This window comes from Pagrus major, chromosome 15 (genome assembly GCF_040436345.1).
Source record: "Pagrus major chromosome 15, Pma_NU_1.0".
Lineage (NCBI taxonomy): Eukaryota > Metazoa > Chordata > Actinopteri > Spariformes > Sparidae > Pagrus > Pagrus major.
Genome location: NC_133229.1, coordinates 16,195,133 through 16,212,296, shown reverse-complemented (window position 1 = coordinate 16,212,296; position 17,164 = coordinate 16,195,133). Strand labels below are relative to the sequence as shown.

The 17,164-nt window shown below is 40.6% G+C and overlaps 1 protein-coding gene across 2 annotated transcripts in view; it reads left to right on the top strand.

Moving 5' to 3' along the window:
• Positions 1 to 17,164, top strand: part of kndc1 (kinase non-catalytic C-lobe domain containing 1) — a 45,491-nt gene that overhangs the window by 16,101 nt on the left and 12,226 nt on the right. For both annotated transcript variants that reach the window (XM_073481363.1, XM_073481364.1), the window contains exons 6-22: positions 868 to 985; positions 1,076 to 1,215; positions 1,547 to 2,182; positions 3,826 to 3,940; positions 4,211 to 4,282; positions 4,446 to 4,507; positions 4,617 to 4,775; positions 6,510 to 6,587; positions 6,782 to 6,863; positions 7,193 to 7,385; positions 7,535 to 8,235; positions 9,478 to 9,616; positions 11,075 to 11,337; positions 13,532 to 13,887; positions 15,818 to 15,911; positions 15,993 to 16,090; positions 16,183 to 16,367. In XM_073481363.1, the coding sequence (XP_073337464.1) occupies positions 868 to 985; positions 1,076 to 1,215; positions 1,547 to 2,182; positions 3,826 to 3,940; positions 4,211 to 4,282; positions 4,446 to 4,507; positions 4,617 to 4,775; positions 6,510 to 6,587; positions 6,782 to 6,863; positions 7,193 to 7,385; positions 7,535 to 8,235; positions 9,478 to 9,616; positions 11,075 to 11,337; positions 13,532 to 13,887; positions 15,818 to 15,911; positions 15,993 to 16,090; positions 16,183 to 16,367 (3,491 nt within the window). The remainder of the gene's footprint in view (positions 1 to 867; positions 986 to 1,075; positions 1,216 to 1,546; positions 2,183 to 3,825; positions 3,941 to 4,210; positions 4,283 to 4,445; positions 4,508 to 4,616; positions 4,776 to 6,509; positions 6,588 to 6,781; positions 6,864 to 7,192; positions 7,386 to 7,534; positions 8,236 to 9,477; positions 9,617 to 11,074; positions 11,338 to 13,531; positions 13,888 to 15,817; positions 15,912 to 15,992; positions 16,091 to 16,182; positions 16,368 to 17,164) is intronic.

Sequence of the window (17,164 nt, the reverse complement as noted above, 5' to 3'; positions counted from 1 at the left end):
CTTGCACATCTGGGTCTAGACAGATTGCTGCGTTGTAGAGTAAATGACAAAAATCTGCCCGTGCACTCTGTTTGTACCTATGGCGAATTTATTGAATGGTTTAATTTCAGTCCAATTACCTGTGTCAGGCATTTCAAATAATAAATGGCAAGCCTTTGTTTATAGTTTATTCATACATATTCACAAAGGACAGCAGTCAATGCTGTATACCAAGCAGTCAACCATCCATAGAAAACAACAACACATTGGATAGGGCAAAAAAGAGAAAACACATTTTAAAGCCCCTTTCATGTGAATCCCACTTAACATACCCAATGAAAATTTTAAAAAATGGTTGTTTGAAACGTCAACAAACCCCAAACGAGAAAAAGATAAGACCAGCTTCCTGAACAATAGATATCCAAAAGTACACACGTTCAGGTTAAAGAGTTCAATCCTTAGTTCATTTGAATTACGACATGCAGAATAAGTTTAAAAACTGCATAAATACACAAAAATAACGTCAAGTACTGGATTATCTCAAAACATCAGTCAAAAATAATGACAATAAGGTAAAAAATTCAGGGAGCATGCACGATTCAATGTAATACTGTATTAAATGAAATGCCTGAAAAGGTTTACTTGATGGAAACATGACTTTTCAAATGTACAATCAAACATCACAAATTCCAAACTTTAAGTGACTTTCACAGAATTGTACTCTAGTAAGCATTATGTTATCTAAGCATCCTGTTCTGCCTCTCGCCTCAAATGTTTTTCTTTTTCCTAAAACAAGACCGATTTTCCCAAAAGTATTTGCAAAAGGAGAACATGATCATTATTTGAATATTTGAATATTGCAAACCTGCGGGTATCATACTCCCACAGGACGTCCTCTGTCTGGCTGAAGCAAGGCTGTCTCATACCTCTTCTGCAGCTGTGTGCCGGAAACTGTCTTCAGTTGGCCGACGGGTGCTCTCCATCGAATCAGTATCAACCTTCCAAGGTCACTTTATCATCTCCGTTTACAGATGTCACTGTTTGGTGTCTGCTGTGTTTTCCTCTGGTACTAATCGCTCTCTTTGTGTACCCACAGATGGACAGGAAGGCTCCTGGGAGGCGAGATGGCAGCATCCCAAACCCAGATGTCTGCTTAAAAGACTGAGCTCGGATGATAATAGCAAAGAGCTGTGTGCTGACAGTTCTGTTAAAGCAAACGGTCTGTCCAGGCAGCAGGTATGTGACAACCTTTTTTTAGGAAGCTGCTGCTCTGGAGGAAGAAATAGTTTAATATAATTCTTTCTCATCAGTTTCCACTTCATTAAAATCCAGGGCCAGACCTGATCCCCAGATACTTATAGTTAATTACACATTCTTAGCTCAAAGGGAGGTTTTCCTTCTTGGGATATTGAACACTGTCCACCCAAAATGTAACCAAGGTTTCTTAATTTCAGCTCCAATTTTGCTAAACTTTAATCTTTTTATGCTCATTATTGTATAATTACACTTATTTCTGCATTGATAACAGCTGAAACAAATGACTGTACGCTAAAAACTCAATCTGCAGGTGTGCGGGGGCTGGGATTCCTCTCTCTGGGAGGAGGATATGGACAGCGGTGATGGAGACTGCATGATCTTGGCAGATGACTTGGACTGCAGGTCCCACAACAGCTCCCCAGTAAGGAAGAGAGCCCAGCAGAGGCTCACCAGGGTGAGGGGGGCTCTGAACCGCTCCTGCTCTGTCCCAGACTCCAACAACCCCCCGTGTCTTTCCCCTCCGAGTCATGGAGATATCAGCGTACCTGTATCTGACCTCACTGAGATTGGAGCGGATGAACACTTGAGCTGCAAGTCTGTGTGGAGTAACAGACTTCAAAGACTTAACCGGGGCAGGTCCTGTGAGTCTTATCCACACAGTAGCACTGAGGATTGTGTGAACTCTGCTGTGAACTACCAAGTGTCAGAAGAAAATGAGGATGCTCCAGAGACATTGTTCAGTGGAGAAACAAAGATTCAAGGATTCCATGAATGTGAATCTTGTAACTGCGCCCGGGATTCAGCATCGTCCTGTACTTTCTGTCAGGAGCTGGAAATGGAACAGGACTCTTCTTGGGACCAGGGCTCATTGAACCACAGCCTCTACATTCCTAATAACTACATGACCAAAAGCATGCTGTGCCTCAATGAAGAATCTCAGGATGAGGTTAGGTCATGGGGTCATGTCTGATGCTCTTGTGTTCACTGAAGAGTTGGCTGTCTTTAAATAAGAGTAGCTGTTAAAGAGAAAGAGAGCGATGATAAGGGTTCTCGTGGTAGGTCAGTTCAGAAATAGGAGCAGTTGGATGGAGCTTGTGTTGACATGGAGTTTTGTCTGTATTGTCATCATGTGGCCCTAGTATAAAGTTTCAGCTTTGTGAAAACAGTTGGTAATATAGTGAGGTGACCGCGTTATTATAGATCCCACTGCTGCTCCTGCAACATGCCCTCCTCTGCCTCTGATTGGCTCGCATCTATTGTTTTCATATGACAAAAGCCTCTGTTCTAAATACATTTTTAGACTGGAGAAGGCAAGAAAAGCACTTTCACTGATAGGGGCCCTCTTCCCATTGAAGAAACAAAAATGACAGAGATATTAAATTGCTTTGGTTGTCCGCTGGACAACAAGAGGGAGGGAGCTCGGTTGGACCTGTGACCACAGCCAAGTGCCTGTACTCGGCTGCCCTCCCATGTCCACACACCCCTGAGGGAGGGTGGTCTGTGGGCCACAATGTAGTAAAGATTTAGCTAGCTAGGATGCTATCTTCTTACTGTATGTTCAGTGGTTGTTGTTAATGGGTTGTCTGATTGTGAGCTGTAGTTTCCCCACTAAACCCAACCAACCTCATTGGCTGTCGCAGCTGCAGTGTCTCTGGGCTAGTTGGGCAGTGTGGTCCAGTGGCAAGGCAGCCCGTGGCAGCCCTCCCTGTGGACACTGGTATGTCTGCTCTACCTAGCCCAGAGACACTCCAACAGTGAAGATGGCTCCGGAGGATGAGTGACCCTGAGAGGAGACTGTGAAGGAGGCCGAAGAGATCGGCATGTTTACTGGGGAAACCACCGAATCAGAACAGCAAGAAAACCAGACATAACAAGCGATACACTCAGTCTTAACTATTTGAATCAAGCATAGAGAACACAACAAACAAAGGCAACCTATTTTAGACAGAGTAGGGTGGGTTTTGCAAGAAAAGCAGTGAGATCCATAATAACACAAGGTGACCACTTACAAGTTCTAGAAAACAGCTAGTCAGGGAACCTCGTATTTAGATTAAGCTGTCTTTTAGCTTTCTAGCTAGCTAGGTAGCTTAGTAATTAATGTTAGCCCAGGAAAAGATTGCTAATAGGCTACCACTCAATAATTAAAACTAACTTTATTTGGGTTACTTTACGCCTTCTTAGTGCCACGAGACATGATGCTGAGGTCTGCTTTTTTATTGCGTGCTGTGAAACTTTTTAACATACTCAGTAGTGTGAGTATCAGCTGCTCATAACTTGTTTAATGAGTCCCCTGTATGATTGAATTTACTGATGTAACATTTTTAGAGGGATGTGTTCATTCTCTAAGAGACGGAGTAATCACATAGGTACTCAGCATTAATGCACCAAAGCAATTTGCAAAAGTGGAGGAGTGAACATTTCCTCAAGACGAATCATTGCCAAATGTTCGAACATTTGGAAATGGAGTTTGAGAAAGTCAAGTTAGCGATTACTTCAGTTTAATTAGGCCTACTGAGGGATCAGCTGAAGCTCCAAAGTCTGTTACTCATTCCCTTTTTAAACTGGGCTTGTTCTTTATTTTCTATCCAGTGGATCTCTCTAAGAGAGTTGCTTACTCGATGTGGACGGAGGCTGACGGTTAATGAGCTATGGGCTCTGTGTCACACCTGCCTGTCCTCACTGCAGACCTACATGGACTTTCCAGGTGATTTTATCCACTTCATGCATGAAATCAGTGGCTAAGTATTTATTAATTTTAAATGCTCCTGCGAGACCCAACATGGTATATAAGAGCACACATCTTATTTTATATGCATGTATATTATATCATTTGTTTTTGTTCATTATGCACCAAATGTTGGGCTTGTGGGTGGACATTTTCAGAGGAAAGATGAAAAAAGAGATAATGCTTCAGGGCTTGCATTTTGCTGCCCACATTATTTTCTGTGCAGTTGATTTCTCTTTTTTCCATTAGCCTATTTATGCCTGGACACAGTGCACGTGGGCTGCGAGGGAGAAGTACTTTTCTTGAAACCTAAAAACATAGGTAGGTTTTTTTTTTTGCTGTAGTCTCTGTGCTGCAGTAGAGCAATTAAGCAGTCCCAGCAGTCTAACATTCTTCTTTTTTTTGGTTGTTCTCTTGCAAGTATATGAAGCAGTGCCTGGAGGCTTTTTTGGTTTCAATAACTGATGTTCAGTGTTCTCTGCAGGATCCCGAGATGAATTTTATCTTGCTCCTGAATATCAAGAACATGGCATTGTGACGGAAAAGGTCTGCCAGCTGAATGCTTTAATTTATTTTTGAAACTGACTTTCACGAGATGTTTGTTTTGGGTGTAGCTAGAGTCATCACTCCTCTATTCTTTTCTGCATTGCCTCAGGTTTGTGTGTACGGGGTTGCTGCTATTCTCTGGGCTACAGCCAAGTTCAGTTTATCACCTAATCAAAAGCTGGCAATGCCGCGCAAACTGAAGAGACTGCTCCTGGAGATGGCAAAGAGGACACCCATTGAGAGACCTTCCATCATCATGGCCAAAAAAGTATTATTATTTTAATTTAACATATTTTTTTTATCCATCCAACACTTTAAATTGGCTTTTTTCTCAACGCCAACCTTACGAAAGCATTAGACAAATTATTGGCATGGCTCTCTGGCTGACACTTGAAGAAAGCTCATACTTCCTGTGGTGGCTTGTGACTCAGTTTTCTTCTTTGCACTTGGCAAATCTCTTCTGCATTGGCAGCTGAAAGTGATATGACCATCCCATCACTTTTCTTGATATAGTACTTCAACTGACCTGTCTTACTTGAGCTCCCCTAGCTTACACAGTTTCTGTGTTCAGCTATAATGCAGACATAGCAATAACAATAATGTCATGTTTTGAACTGGCACCTGGTTGAAAACATTCAGGCTGACAGCCCTGCCTTCACACATCCATGGCTGACAGCTTTAACAGAAGCCTCACCTCCCACTCACATCATATAATATATATGAGATATGATATGTGTACATGGAAGAAGAAGTAGAGGGATATTGGCTTGGTATACTTTGCTCTTTTTAGTGCTATTCAGATACATTTCACAGGCCTCCAAGAACTGAATCTCTTGTCTGACAGAGCTCTCAGATTTACTATCACTAATTCATCCCCACTACCAGAAGTTTCTGAAATATTCTCCACTGTATATATCTTGTGATAAAATAGGAAATTCTTTGGTAACACTACTGAAGCCCCCTATCAGTGTTCCTGGTCCCACTCCCATCAATTTTTTAGCCAAGGTAGCAACATCGCTCCAGGGATGAATGTCTGTCTGTCATCCAGTCAGTTGGTCCAGCATTTCAACCTTTGGGGTTTTTTAAAATGTTTTATTTCTCAACAACTATTGGATGGATTGACATGGGACTTGGTGCGCAGAGGATAACTACAGCTGACTTTGGTTTTCCCCTAACTTGTCCTGTAATGCCGCTAGCACGCCAAAATTTCACTTTTCTTAAATGGCCTTACAAGATGGATCACACAGATGTTTCATACAGACATTCATGCCCCCAGAGGATAAACCTCAGGCTAGTGACTTTAGTGATCTACTTTGAGCTAAACGCTAGTCACGTCAACTTGTTAACATCATAAATTTGACCTGCTAAACATTAGCATGTTAGCATTGTCATTACGAGCATGTAAGGATGTTGACATTAGCATTTTAAGCACAGCCTCAGAGCTGCTAGTATGGCTGTAGATTATCTGTCTGTGAGGAAGGTCCTGCTTATTAATCTTTTTTTACGATTAGGCTTTACCTTTTTAAAGAAATAAATGTGATTCTAAATCAAATTTTCTTTTTATGTCAAATTTTTACTTTTATATTTCTTTATTTTTTTGTAATTCAGCCTTTTTTCCACTTTGTTCTGCCTTTTAATGTCTGGCTTTGGAAAGCACTTTGAATTGAATTTCCTTGTATGAAAGGTTGTCTATAAATAAAGCCTGATGTGATTTTGCATATCAATGTGCAGATATCACAACCCCAGAGAGGAGCACCTTCCCAAATAGAGAGAAAATCACTTGTTATTTAAATACAGAGAATCCAATTTGGAGAAGTGCTGTCACTCTGTCAACAAAGGACCCCATAATGCATTTTTATTATTATGCTGTCAGTCATTTAAGTAACTGTTAGTTTTCAACACTTCAGTTATTTCAGGGCAGAATTCATAACAGCATTATTAGTGATTGTGTGTGAAGTGTCTGTATTGTTATCGCACTTGTTTTCGTGTGGATCTGTTCCAGAGCTGTCGTGACTACTTATCACGTCAAGGGACAAATGCTGAGACTGTCTGGAACAACCTCATCAGCAGAGTTCACCCGGTAAACTTTGCTTTGTTTTTCCACCACAGATACGTTAACACCTTTGCATCTCCATCTGTTTATTGTTTCATTTAAGCCTCAATTTAGTCAGTTTATTCGTTTTTGGTCAACCTTTTAATGTCTGCCATGTTTTGTCTCATTGAAACGTAGGATCTCTCTCTCTATTGTAATGAGCCAGTTCACTTTCCTTTCAGCCAGCATCCAGTAATACAGATGATTTGAGTGCGACGGAAGCTCATCAGAGCTCGTGTGAAGAGTCTGCACAAAACAACAGCGGTAGGACAGCTTCACCTTTGTATGGATGACCCTCATGCAATGAAATGAACACTATATTATATACTAAATGTGCCAAATTAAGAAGACCCTTTGAAACATCCTGTGAAGAAGCACAGTTAATTTGTTCTTGTCTTGAAAAGGGCGACTTCTCATACATCCAACATTCATGACAGAGAAAAGATTCAGTAAAGAGATTTAATAAAGACTGTGGCATCGTTTTCAACTGGGATCGTGCCATAGTAGCAGGTCATTTTGTGTCATTTACCAATGTGCATTGCATGAGACAATATCACTGATATTGTAACTGGCGTTGTTGTAACTGTGTGTAGGCTTTGTGCCCATGGCCACTGAGAGCCGACTGGCTCCTGTGCCTGGCCCTCTTCCCCACAGCTACCCAGTCAACAAGGAGCTCCAACTCCCAGAAGCCTTCACTTCCACTGCCACACACTTCACCCCCATCATCCTGACCAATGAGGGGGACTCAGAAGAGGAGGGCCAACACCTTGGAGCTGCTGTTGAAGGGTAGGATCCATCAGATAATCATATGCAATATCACAGTAATCACAAAATTTAAAGGAGCAGTTCGCCATGTTGGGAAATACACTTTTGCTTTCTTGCTGCCTGGAGACGGGGGGAAAACAGCTATACCAACACCTCTGTCTATTTTACAGGACTGTTGATGGATTCACAAAAAGCAGTGAACACATCGAGGAAAGAGACCTCGATTTCCCTTCACACTCTGAGTGCCCATATCCTACACAGGCTGAATCCAATCCACATACACCGGAGTTTCCTGTTAATCAGGCATTCGTAACTTCAACTTCCAGCGACAAGACTCTTGTGAACTCTTCCTCTGCTCTCCCTGATCTTTCACGTCTTGAAGTCTCACTCCCTCAGCCATTATCCAATAACCTCAATGGCTGTGGTGTCTTCAACAATTACCTCTTCCGTCAGGATCCCACAACAGGACATCTTTCCTTAGTGCCTGTGCAGGTTAGAGCTCCAGACTCCCTCCTCGGGTTGGATATAAATCTCTCCCTGGTGCCACAGCCTTTGCAGGGACTCATCACAGTCCCAAAGAACTCTGATGGCCCATTTATTAACTGTATGAATCTGCCTGTGAGGCAGGAATATGGCCCATCATCATCTTATTTTAAAAGTAGCTCCATAATTTCTGACAGCCCCTTGGAGCAGAGTGTTTCCAGAGCTCACAATGGACGGACAAATCCAGGAACACAAGGTCAGAACCAGTCTCCTTCAGAGTCCATCTCCCCTAAAGTCCATCCTGCCCTACAAGAGGTGATTGACCTGCTCAAGGGAGAGTTTTCACTTGATGGATATTTGGACAATGGACATGAGGACATTGCCATGGGTATGTATCTTTAGATGACTGGAATATTTCATATATTATATTATTTTATTGTTGCTTTACAAAGCAGTGGTGTCGAATAAAAGGTTAACATAGCTGAAAGTAATGAAGGTTGACATAGTTAATGTTAGCTAAAAGTAGGCTAATGTATAAGGAAGTACATCTGACAGGAGCCTTAGGGCTACAAAAATGTTGCAACCACTGCATTATATGTATGTGTAGAGCTACATCTGTACATATATATAATGTCTTCTATTAAATGATATGTTTGTAGTATTTTGTGTGAAAAATAAATGATATGTAGTGATTTGTGTAAAACTGCAAAAACGCTAGAGCACCTTTTATAAAGACAAATCAGTACAAAGAGCCTATAAACTCAGCAAACAAGTAACATTCCCATATCCTTAAGTGTCTTTGGTAATTGTTCTTCTAAACGTATGTATTTCTGAGAGTGTTCACATTTGGTTCACTTGTTTAACGTAGGCTATGATTAAATAACCTGGTAAAGTGTGTCTGATCTTCTTTCAACACACCACCACATCTAGAGAGATATATTTTACATTGGGAGGTTATTTGACTTCCCACAATACAATTCTTCTCTATGGTATCAGATTGAGCTGTTGGGATACCCCTAGGTTGAGAGAAAAAGATGGCTTTATCTCATCTAAAACTCTGTGTGCTCATTGACGTCAGGATGGCAGCAGTGATCTAGATGTTGCAGAGAACAGACGCCCCTTTGTCTAAGAAAGCTTAAAATCTGAAAAATGATTCCTTTAGCCCCAGTTGGCTCCTTCATTGCTGGTATTTTCAAAGAGGCACTATGTAGTTTTGGAGAAAGACATTCAAAAAGCAAATGTACAATATTAATGATACAAACTCAGAGATATTTATTTTGTCGCTAACTGAATAAACAAGCTGTACGCAGAGAAAAATAACGTCCCCAGAACAGTGATTGAAGCTAGAAAGGTGGCAGGGTCCGCCAATTATAAACAAAATAACATGGTATGAAATGTTGTCCTTTAAGGTCAGTTTGTTTATTCGGTTTATTGAGTCATGAAAACAGAAAGAGTTTGTCTGTTTAGTTTGTTTAGGCATAAAAATATGTCAATGATCTTTCACTTCTTCCCTCAAACTACACAGTGCTCCTTTAACAAAACAACAAACCAATAACACACACTCCATGAATCTGTCTTGAGTTGTTCGGACATATTCATATAGAAAATCAACCTTTTTCTCTTTTCCGAGGGGAGTACATATTCTCTTTGAAGGACCTCCAGTACGACACGTTTGCCAGTATTGTGAAGGAGAGGTTCAGCGATTTGTACTGGGAAGACGACTTACTGGGTGTACTTCACTGCCTGGTTAACTACAGCCCATCCACACTGTGAGTAGGACTTCAAACACCTGTGTCCGTCTTTTTCCCTTTAAACTGGCTGAGATCAGTCAGAAAGGATTGTTACGTTGGTCCACTGCTTTCGTCAGTTACTGTTTACTTGGTAAAGAGTTAGCTGTGCCATTAGCTGTACATTGTGCTGAAATGTGACATAAACCTTTGTTTGGTTTCTGTAATGCTTCACCAGTGAATAACGATGGAAGGATGTATCATGAATCCATGTTGTTCATCCACTGCACAGCTCAGATTCTGATGATCAGATGTTTTTTTTTTTTTTTTCACATAAATCAGTTTTTAATCCTTAAAATAAATGACCAGTGTTCAGGGGGTGGTTTGCCAAATGAATCATATCAGCACAATTATCCTCCATTATGACTTAAAGAGATTATCTTTGGTGTTAGGAGAATAACCCCAATTTAAAAACACATATCACGTTAACAATAAAAACAGATTTGGCCGCTTGTAGTCAGATGTTTAATTTATTCTGATGTGGGTTCTGCAGAAGAGGCGCACTGAGCATGACCTCTCCTCCTCTGCACACTTGCATATCACACCCATGCACAGCATTTTAAATGAGCATTAATACAACATGCACTTAATATATAAACTTTAGCCCTCAGCTGAAATGGTCCCTATGGTAACAGCTCTGCAATATGGTTGTATGGAAAATGTCTGGCAACGTTAAAGGTCCGTGTGGAGCCTCTTCTGCATTGTTACTGATATGCTGACAAGTAGCCCTGATGGGGGGGGGGGATCCTTAAGTGCGTGAATGAATACATGAATGAAGGTGATGAATTTCATGCTTCACACATCTCTCTTCATGTAAATGCAAGCTGGAGACGAGCAGAGGGATGAGCCTGTCAGTTCTCTCAGACATCTTATGCTCAGGGCAATATGTGGAGAGGCCCTTTAATCTGCTGTGGTAGGGAGACAGCACAGCTTCACACAGTGATAGACACTCGTTCACAGGGCACAGCTGTCGAGGGCTATTTTTTCCGCAGTTTCTCTGAGGGGATAGAGAGATGACTGTGGTCTTTCTGTTGAGAGATGGTCCATTCAAACTCTGACATGGACTGGAGTGGACGGCGTCCCATCCGGGTCCGATTAAATTGATTGGTGTGACATACGTCTGATCTGCAATATGTGAGCAACGTGCTGCAACATGTTTGAAATATGTCTTTGATAGTTTTTCTCTCTGCTTCTTATTGATTGTTGCTATGAGCGACTGTGTTCAGCTGTGTTTTCACATTAAATCCCGTCTGATGTAAAGATTGTATGCTGTAGTCTGGTGAAGTTTGTTGACTATTTTGTTTTGGCTCTATTCTTCCAATTGTCTTTTTATTACATTCTAATTGCAAATGATTGGCATCTTTCCTTACATAAGTGCTAATTATCACCAGCTTTGAACGCACTGTGTGTGTTTTCTCTCTCCTAATGCGCCTCCTGCAGTGGCTCTAATGAGCAGCCTCCATCAAAGGCTGTGAAAAGGGCAGCTCTTACCCAACCCTTGATAGCCACTGTCTGGGGAGGGAAGAGGGAAGTTTGCCTGCACGGCTGTCTCGACCTGAACGGAAACATTCACACGTCCAGTCCTGCTGCTGCTGTGGATTCTTGGGAAGGAACTGAGGCCCAGTCCTGTCATGGAGAAAATGAAGCTGCGCTTGAAGGTTTTGAATTAAGATCGGAGGAGAGTCGACACGGTCTCTGTCAAGGTAGGAGATAGACTTTTGACAACGATCAAATTTAGTGTGTGTAATGATTTAAAAAATCTCAGTCAGGGGGGAAATACATCTGTTGGGTTGAGTTCAGATAGCCGATTCAATTTTAGATTCAGTTCCAAGTTCATAAATACACAGATTGAGTTACAAAATTTGAGTTTCAGTGTGTTAAATGCTAATATTTAAAGTGAGAATGGACTTTACAGTAAAGTAGGAAACATCTTGTGTTCAGCAGTTAAGCTTTTGAAATTACAAATGTTAGCATATTGATATATTCTTCTACTTTTAAGGTTTTTAATGTGGTAATTATACTTTTTTCTGCAAAAATATGTCAGACACATTAGATACTTTTTATGTAGACTGTAATACATGTATGAAGATGATCTTTAAGAATTAAAACTCAAAGATGACTTCATTTATATCCTTTTGTAAGTGCAGTGGTGGAGATGTTTTTTATTTTACTTAGGCCAAAGTAGCAATGGCATAATGTAAAGTTCCCCATTACCAATGCTGTGCACTATAAATGCACTGCAAGTTTTTTATTTAAAATGCCATGTCAGTAAAACACTGTTAGTATTATGAATAATAATGTACTTAAATTAAAATTAATCAAAATGTAGAAAAGTAGGCCTTCTTCAACTGTTATATAATATTATTTATTTTTACTGATGCATTATAATATGTTTTGATGCATTCATTTGTAAGTAGTATTTTACTATTGCAATTTATGTCACATTTTATATGTTAATTAATGGCTACATTTATTTGTAATGTAATTTTAGTGCATTTATTTATTTCCGTATTAACGTCTGATTTTGGAAGCTTCAGTCCTCCATACAACAATGCATCATTTTCTATATGCTGGTGATATGTTTTGTATTTAAAATCTTATGGAAAAAGTGTTTGAGTGAGAGAGGCTGCAAATGGTTGAAATGGTATAAATAGAAACAGGACAGCGCTTTGTGACATTTCACTTTACCTTGTGAGTTTCATACTTCATATTACAACATAATAATAGAAGAAGAGAGTATTCGTATACACAATAGCAAATAGTTCAATTCAGTCATTTGCATATAGAATAACAAAATTATTCAGATATTCAAGATCACCATCTATCAACTGGATCTTTGTTTTTGGGCCTCCCCTGGCAACCCATGTTGACCCCGTGTTTGGCGTTACAGAGCTATGAATTTTGGGTAATTCCTTCAGGCCAAGTCTACAGAAATGCGGACTTACAGAAGGTGTCCAAAAAGAGCTCAAAATGTCTGCAAGAGAGCCATCATGCATTTGACAATTTGACAGTGGGACAGACCCAAACCCCTATGTGAGTTGGTATAGGGCCTCTGTTTGTAAAATAGCTGGTTCCTCAGGCTGTGAACATAGTGCAGTAAAAAGTACAATATTTCCTTCTAAATTGTAGTAGAGTATTTCCATTTCATGCCCCACTTCTACTGAAGTAAAGTACCTCAAGTACTTGTACTGACAGTAAACATGCTTTTATCCCACCACAGCTGTTCTGAGTACGATAATAACAATACTTTTCTTTTCTAAGAAATTGTCTCTTCCTCAAGCAAACTTGAGCTAAATAGATCATTTACAGGATCTTAACGATCTGCCTTTGGTAAGCAGATTCAATGCCGGTGTCAGCTATGTAAAAATCCCCCAAATTATCTGCAATGTTTTGATACATTTCACTTTATTTGGCTGCTGACTGAAGTCATGAGAGCTGTGACTGGCTGTTGGATGCTGTTCTTAAGATCGGAGCACATTCATAAGAGTCCAAGGCATGCCAGCAAACTCTAAAGATTTCATCTCCTTGGGAACTCACTTCTGGCCAATGACATTCACAACCACTCGCACACCCTTGCATCTGCATTCGTTGTGCTATTAAAAAATGCTGGACATGGAGTCCTCATTTACAAACAGGCTCTTACAAGGTACTTCAGATTAAAAGATAGTTATGGAAAAAGTTGCGCTGGAATTGCCTTTAAGCTCATCTGTTAAACAGTGGATGCATTGTGCAGCCATGATAGGGTGAGCAACAAATAACCCCAGCGCCACCCCTGGGATTTCTCTTTGTGTTTTTCTCCACAAATCCAGTTTGTTTTTTTGCACTCCATGTGATTCAGTCCCCCTCTCTTTCTCTTCTCTCCCCCTCTCTCTCCACTGTTGCTGTTTACTGGTCGAGGCGTGAGCACTGACGGTTCAGACACAGGGGTCATGGAGGGAGGAGATCATTCAGCGGGAGGCAGCGATGAAAGCCCCTCTGAGGCCGAGTGTCTGTCAGGGAGAGAGGAAGGCCTGACGGGAGCCCACTACGAGCAGATGAGTCCCGATTGCTCGGAGGACATGGAGGACAGTGATTCTGTGGCGTCGGAGCGACTCCTCTCGCCTGGATCCAGACCAGAGGGACTGGGCCTCAGCTTTAGCCCGGCCTGGGCCTTAGCCTTCTTTGGAGAAGATTGTTTTAGTGCAGAGGTGATCCAGTATGCTGTGAATCTGGGGCAACACACAGGTTCTCCATGTCTGGATGGGAAAACACAGGTGGGTAAACCAGTGAAGCTGACTGCCAGTGAGTCATATGTGACCTTAACCTTGTGTGTTTGAACAGCAGACTGCATAAAGTGGCTGATTTATTTATCACAAGCTATCACACTAACACAATGTATGTGGTTTTAATACAATGCATGCAGTTATGGAATATAAATATTTACTCAAGTATTGTAAAATTTTGAGTTACTTCTACTCTGAGTATTTCCATTTTCTGCTACTTTATATGTGCTTCTGCTGCACTACATTTTGGAGGTAAATATTGTACTTTTTACTCACAACATTTATTTGATATTTGTGTTTATTAGTTACTTACTATTGCATGCTACATCACAGCCACGTGAGGGCATTTTTAAATGTATTTATTTTATTGGCAATCGGATAAAAAACAAAACACTGATTCCGATAATCAGAAAAATGCTGAATATCAGGTCTGATAATTGGCTAGGAAAATCGGTCATCCCGTAGTATACAGTGTATCAGTGTTGTATAAAATACCCAAATGTAAAGATAAAGATACCATGTTAAAATATTTCTTTGGTAAATGTGAACATCACCCAAACGAAGTACTTGTACTTGATTAAAATATCTGACATGAAAAGTTAGTACCAAAACGTTCTACACTATGTAGAAGACATAACGTTGTCTACATAGTGTAGCCAGCTAGCGTTAGCTTTGTTAGGTAGTGCAACAAACTTGCAACCACTTGAGGGGGCAGATGATTCAAACAACAGTAGTGATGTGATGTGATGTATACGCAGTGGTCGGGGGAGATGGAAGGCCACATTTATTCCCACGCAGAGTTTAAAAGCCTGCAAACTCTCCTCCAGTTAGTTAGAAGTGAAGAAGCCTCTTGGATGAGAGGTGAAACGTCTTCAAGAAACTGAAACACTTCCAGGCCTTTGAAGATGTGCTACTTTGGCTCTGATGTATCATCATCTAATAACTAAAGCTATCAAATAAATATAGTCGAGTAAAAGGTACAATACTTGTCTCATAGTAGAAGTATTTAATAGCAAAAAATGGAAAAGCTCAGGTAAAGAACAAGTACCTCAAAACTGTACTTAAGTACAGTACTTGAGTTAATGTTACATTGACTCATGGCAGTGTATGCATACGTAGATGTATATGTATGATTCCTTTTACTTGTACTTTTGATGCTTAAGTACATTTATTGCAAAAAATTGTTTTGACACTTAAAGTGGAAATAGACAACTTGTCATCTCTCCTCCATCCTACAGTTTCCCTGTGGTATTATGGTATCAGCCCAATAAATGATCGGCCCAATAGGGGGAAATGTATGTTATCGTTGATAGTCTGTCACTGTGATTTCAACCAGTGTTTTCGTTTCAGTCCTTCATGCATTCTATCCGTGTATTATGTTCTGTCCAAATGTTTATTGAATGCAGTTTCCCTTCCTAGTTGTATTCAGCCCATCACCTGGCCTGCTTTTATGAAAAAGTGCTGGAATTATATTTCTATTTATAATGAAGTGGGGCACGGTCAGGGTGTGGGCTAAATAGGACAAGAATGTGTGTGTGTTTTTAAGATAATTGGCATATTACTCTCTCCAAACTGGATCTGAATATAAATATGTTGAACTCAGCCCATGGCAGGGGAAGTTATTATAATTTGTAAAAGAATATTAATGAATGTTCTTTGTGTTTGCACACTTTGATGGAAGCACTGCTCCTTCAGAGGCTTTGTGCAACAGCTAATAGCACACCTTATGTGCTGTTGAGACTTCTTTTTCATTTCACTTCAAAAGAGCTGTTGCGATCTGTTGCCACGGTGAAGATAGCAAAAAAGAAAAACCAAGCGCTGCTCCAGACACATTGGAAACACCCGAAGGCTTCTTCCATTGAAAGCCATGTGGTGTTATTTTAGGGCCTTCTGTATGATTTGTGCGTGGTCCTTTGAACAGGAACTGCAGCAGCAGCTGATAATTGAAACAAAGAATCTGAAGAAAACGAGAAATTTCTACCAGAAGTTGATTCAACAAGAAAGAAAAAATAAAGGTTGGGAAGCCACTATTCTCATTATATATGTATATGCATAGCTTCCAGTATGATCTATGAAATGGTGTATGTATCCCAAAGGTTCTGAGAACAAACTGATGCTGTCCAAGCTCAAGTCCCAGTTTGAAGAACTCAGGTCCAAAGTGGTCTTCTTGGATGGCGTGAAGAAATACCTCGAGGTGATGACAAAGCTCCACAATTCCACACTGATATTTCTCCTTCATTTCTTGACTACTCCAGTCCTTTGATATGATTTCTTGCTCTTCTGCAGGTTCTGAATGTGGACCAGTGGGGTTTGGAGGTTTCATTACTGCCCTCCTTGGCTGTCTGTGGACCTGGCTCCTTGGACCTCCAATCCTCTGAGGACCCGTCTGTTCTGTGCTTTGGTGCCAGCAAAGGGAAGAGCACTCTGCAAGCCGGGTCTCCTCTGGGACTCATGGCTTACCTCTACGCCAGGTATTATTGATGAGGATTTGAATTAGATAGGTGCTGCCCATTGATTTTCTCTTTTCAAGGCCTGAGGACTTATGAAATGTGATAATGTCTTAGAGTTTTGTGCAGCTCATGTGATCAGTTTTATGTGATCTATTATTTAACCTCCCGGCTGCTTTTCATCTGACCACCAAAGGGATTTCACAAGGACTCTGGTTAGAAAATGACCAGATTAAAGCAAGAAACTGAAGAAGATGATCGATGTTATGTTTTTTACAACAGACATGTTTTTCCTAAAATAAGGACTTTCATTACAGCAGTATATTTCGGGTATCTGTGGTGTTTTTAGCCAAACTAGCAGCAACATAAATATCTCAACAACGATGGATTGCTATAAAAAGCAGCATTGTCAATGTGAGTACCTGTGTTAGCATGCTGATGTTAGCCTTTAGCTTCAAGCACCACTGTGCCGCACGGAGTGGCTGCCGTGGCTGTAGACTGCTGAAGAAATAATTCTTTACAAATGAGTCGTAGATATCCACCTTATTCCTACTTTGTCATTCATTCATGAAGATGTAGGTAAGCGACACTATCACCAAGTATCACCCATAATTGTTTTCACAGTGAACTCCGTATTTAAAAAGTTATTAACAGTAGTAAACAGTGCTTTTGTTGGTGACTATTTGCAGCTGCGGATTCATATACATTTGCTTCCAGTGAGTATTTAAGGCAGTAGGACAGTGTGTGTGGGATCAACTCAAATAAAAAAAACAAATCAGTGTGTTAATGGTGTTAAGGAGCATGTCACCCAGTGCAACAAT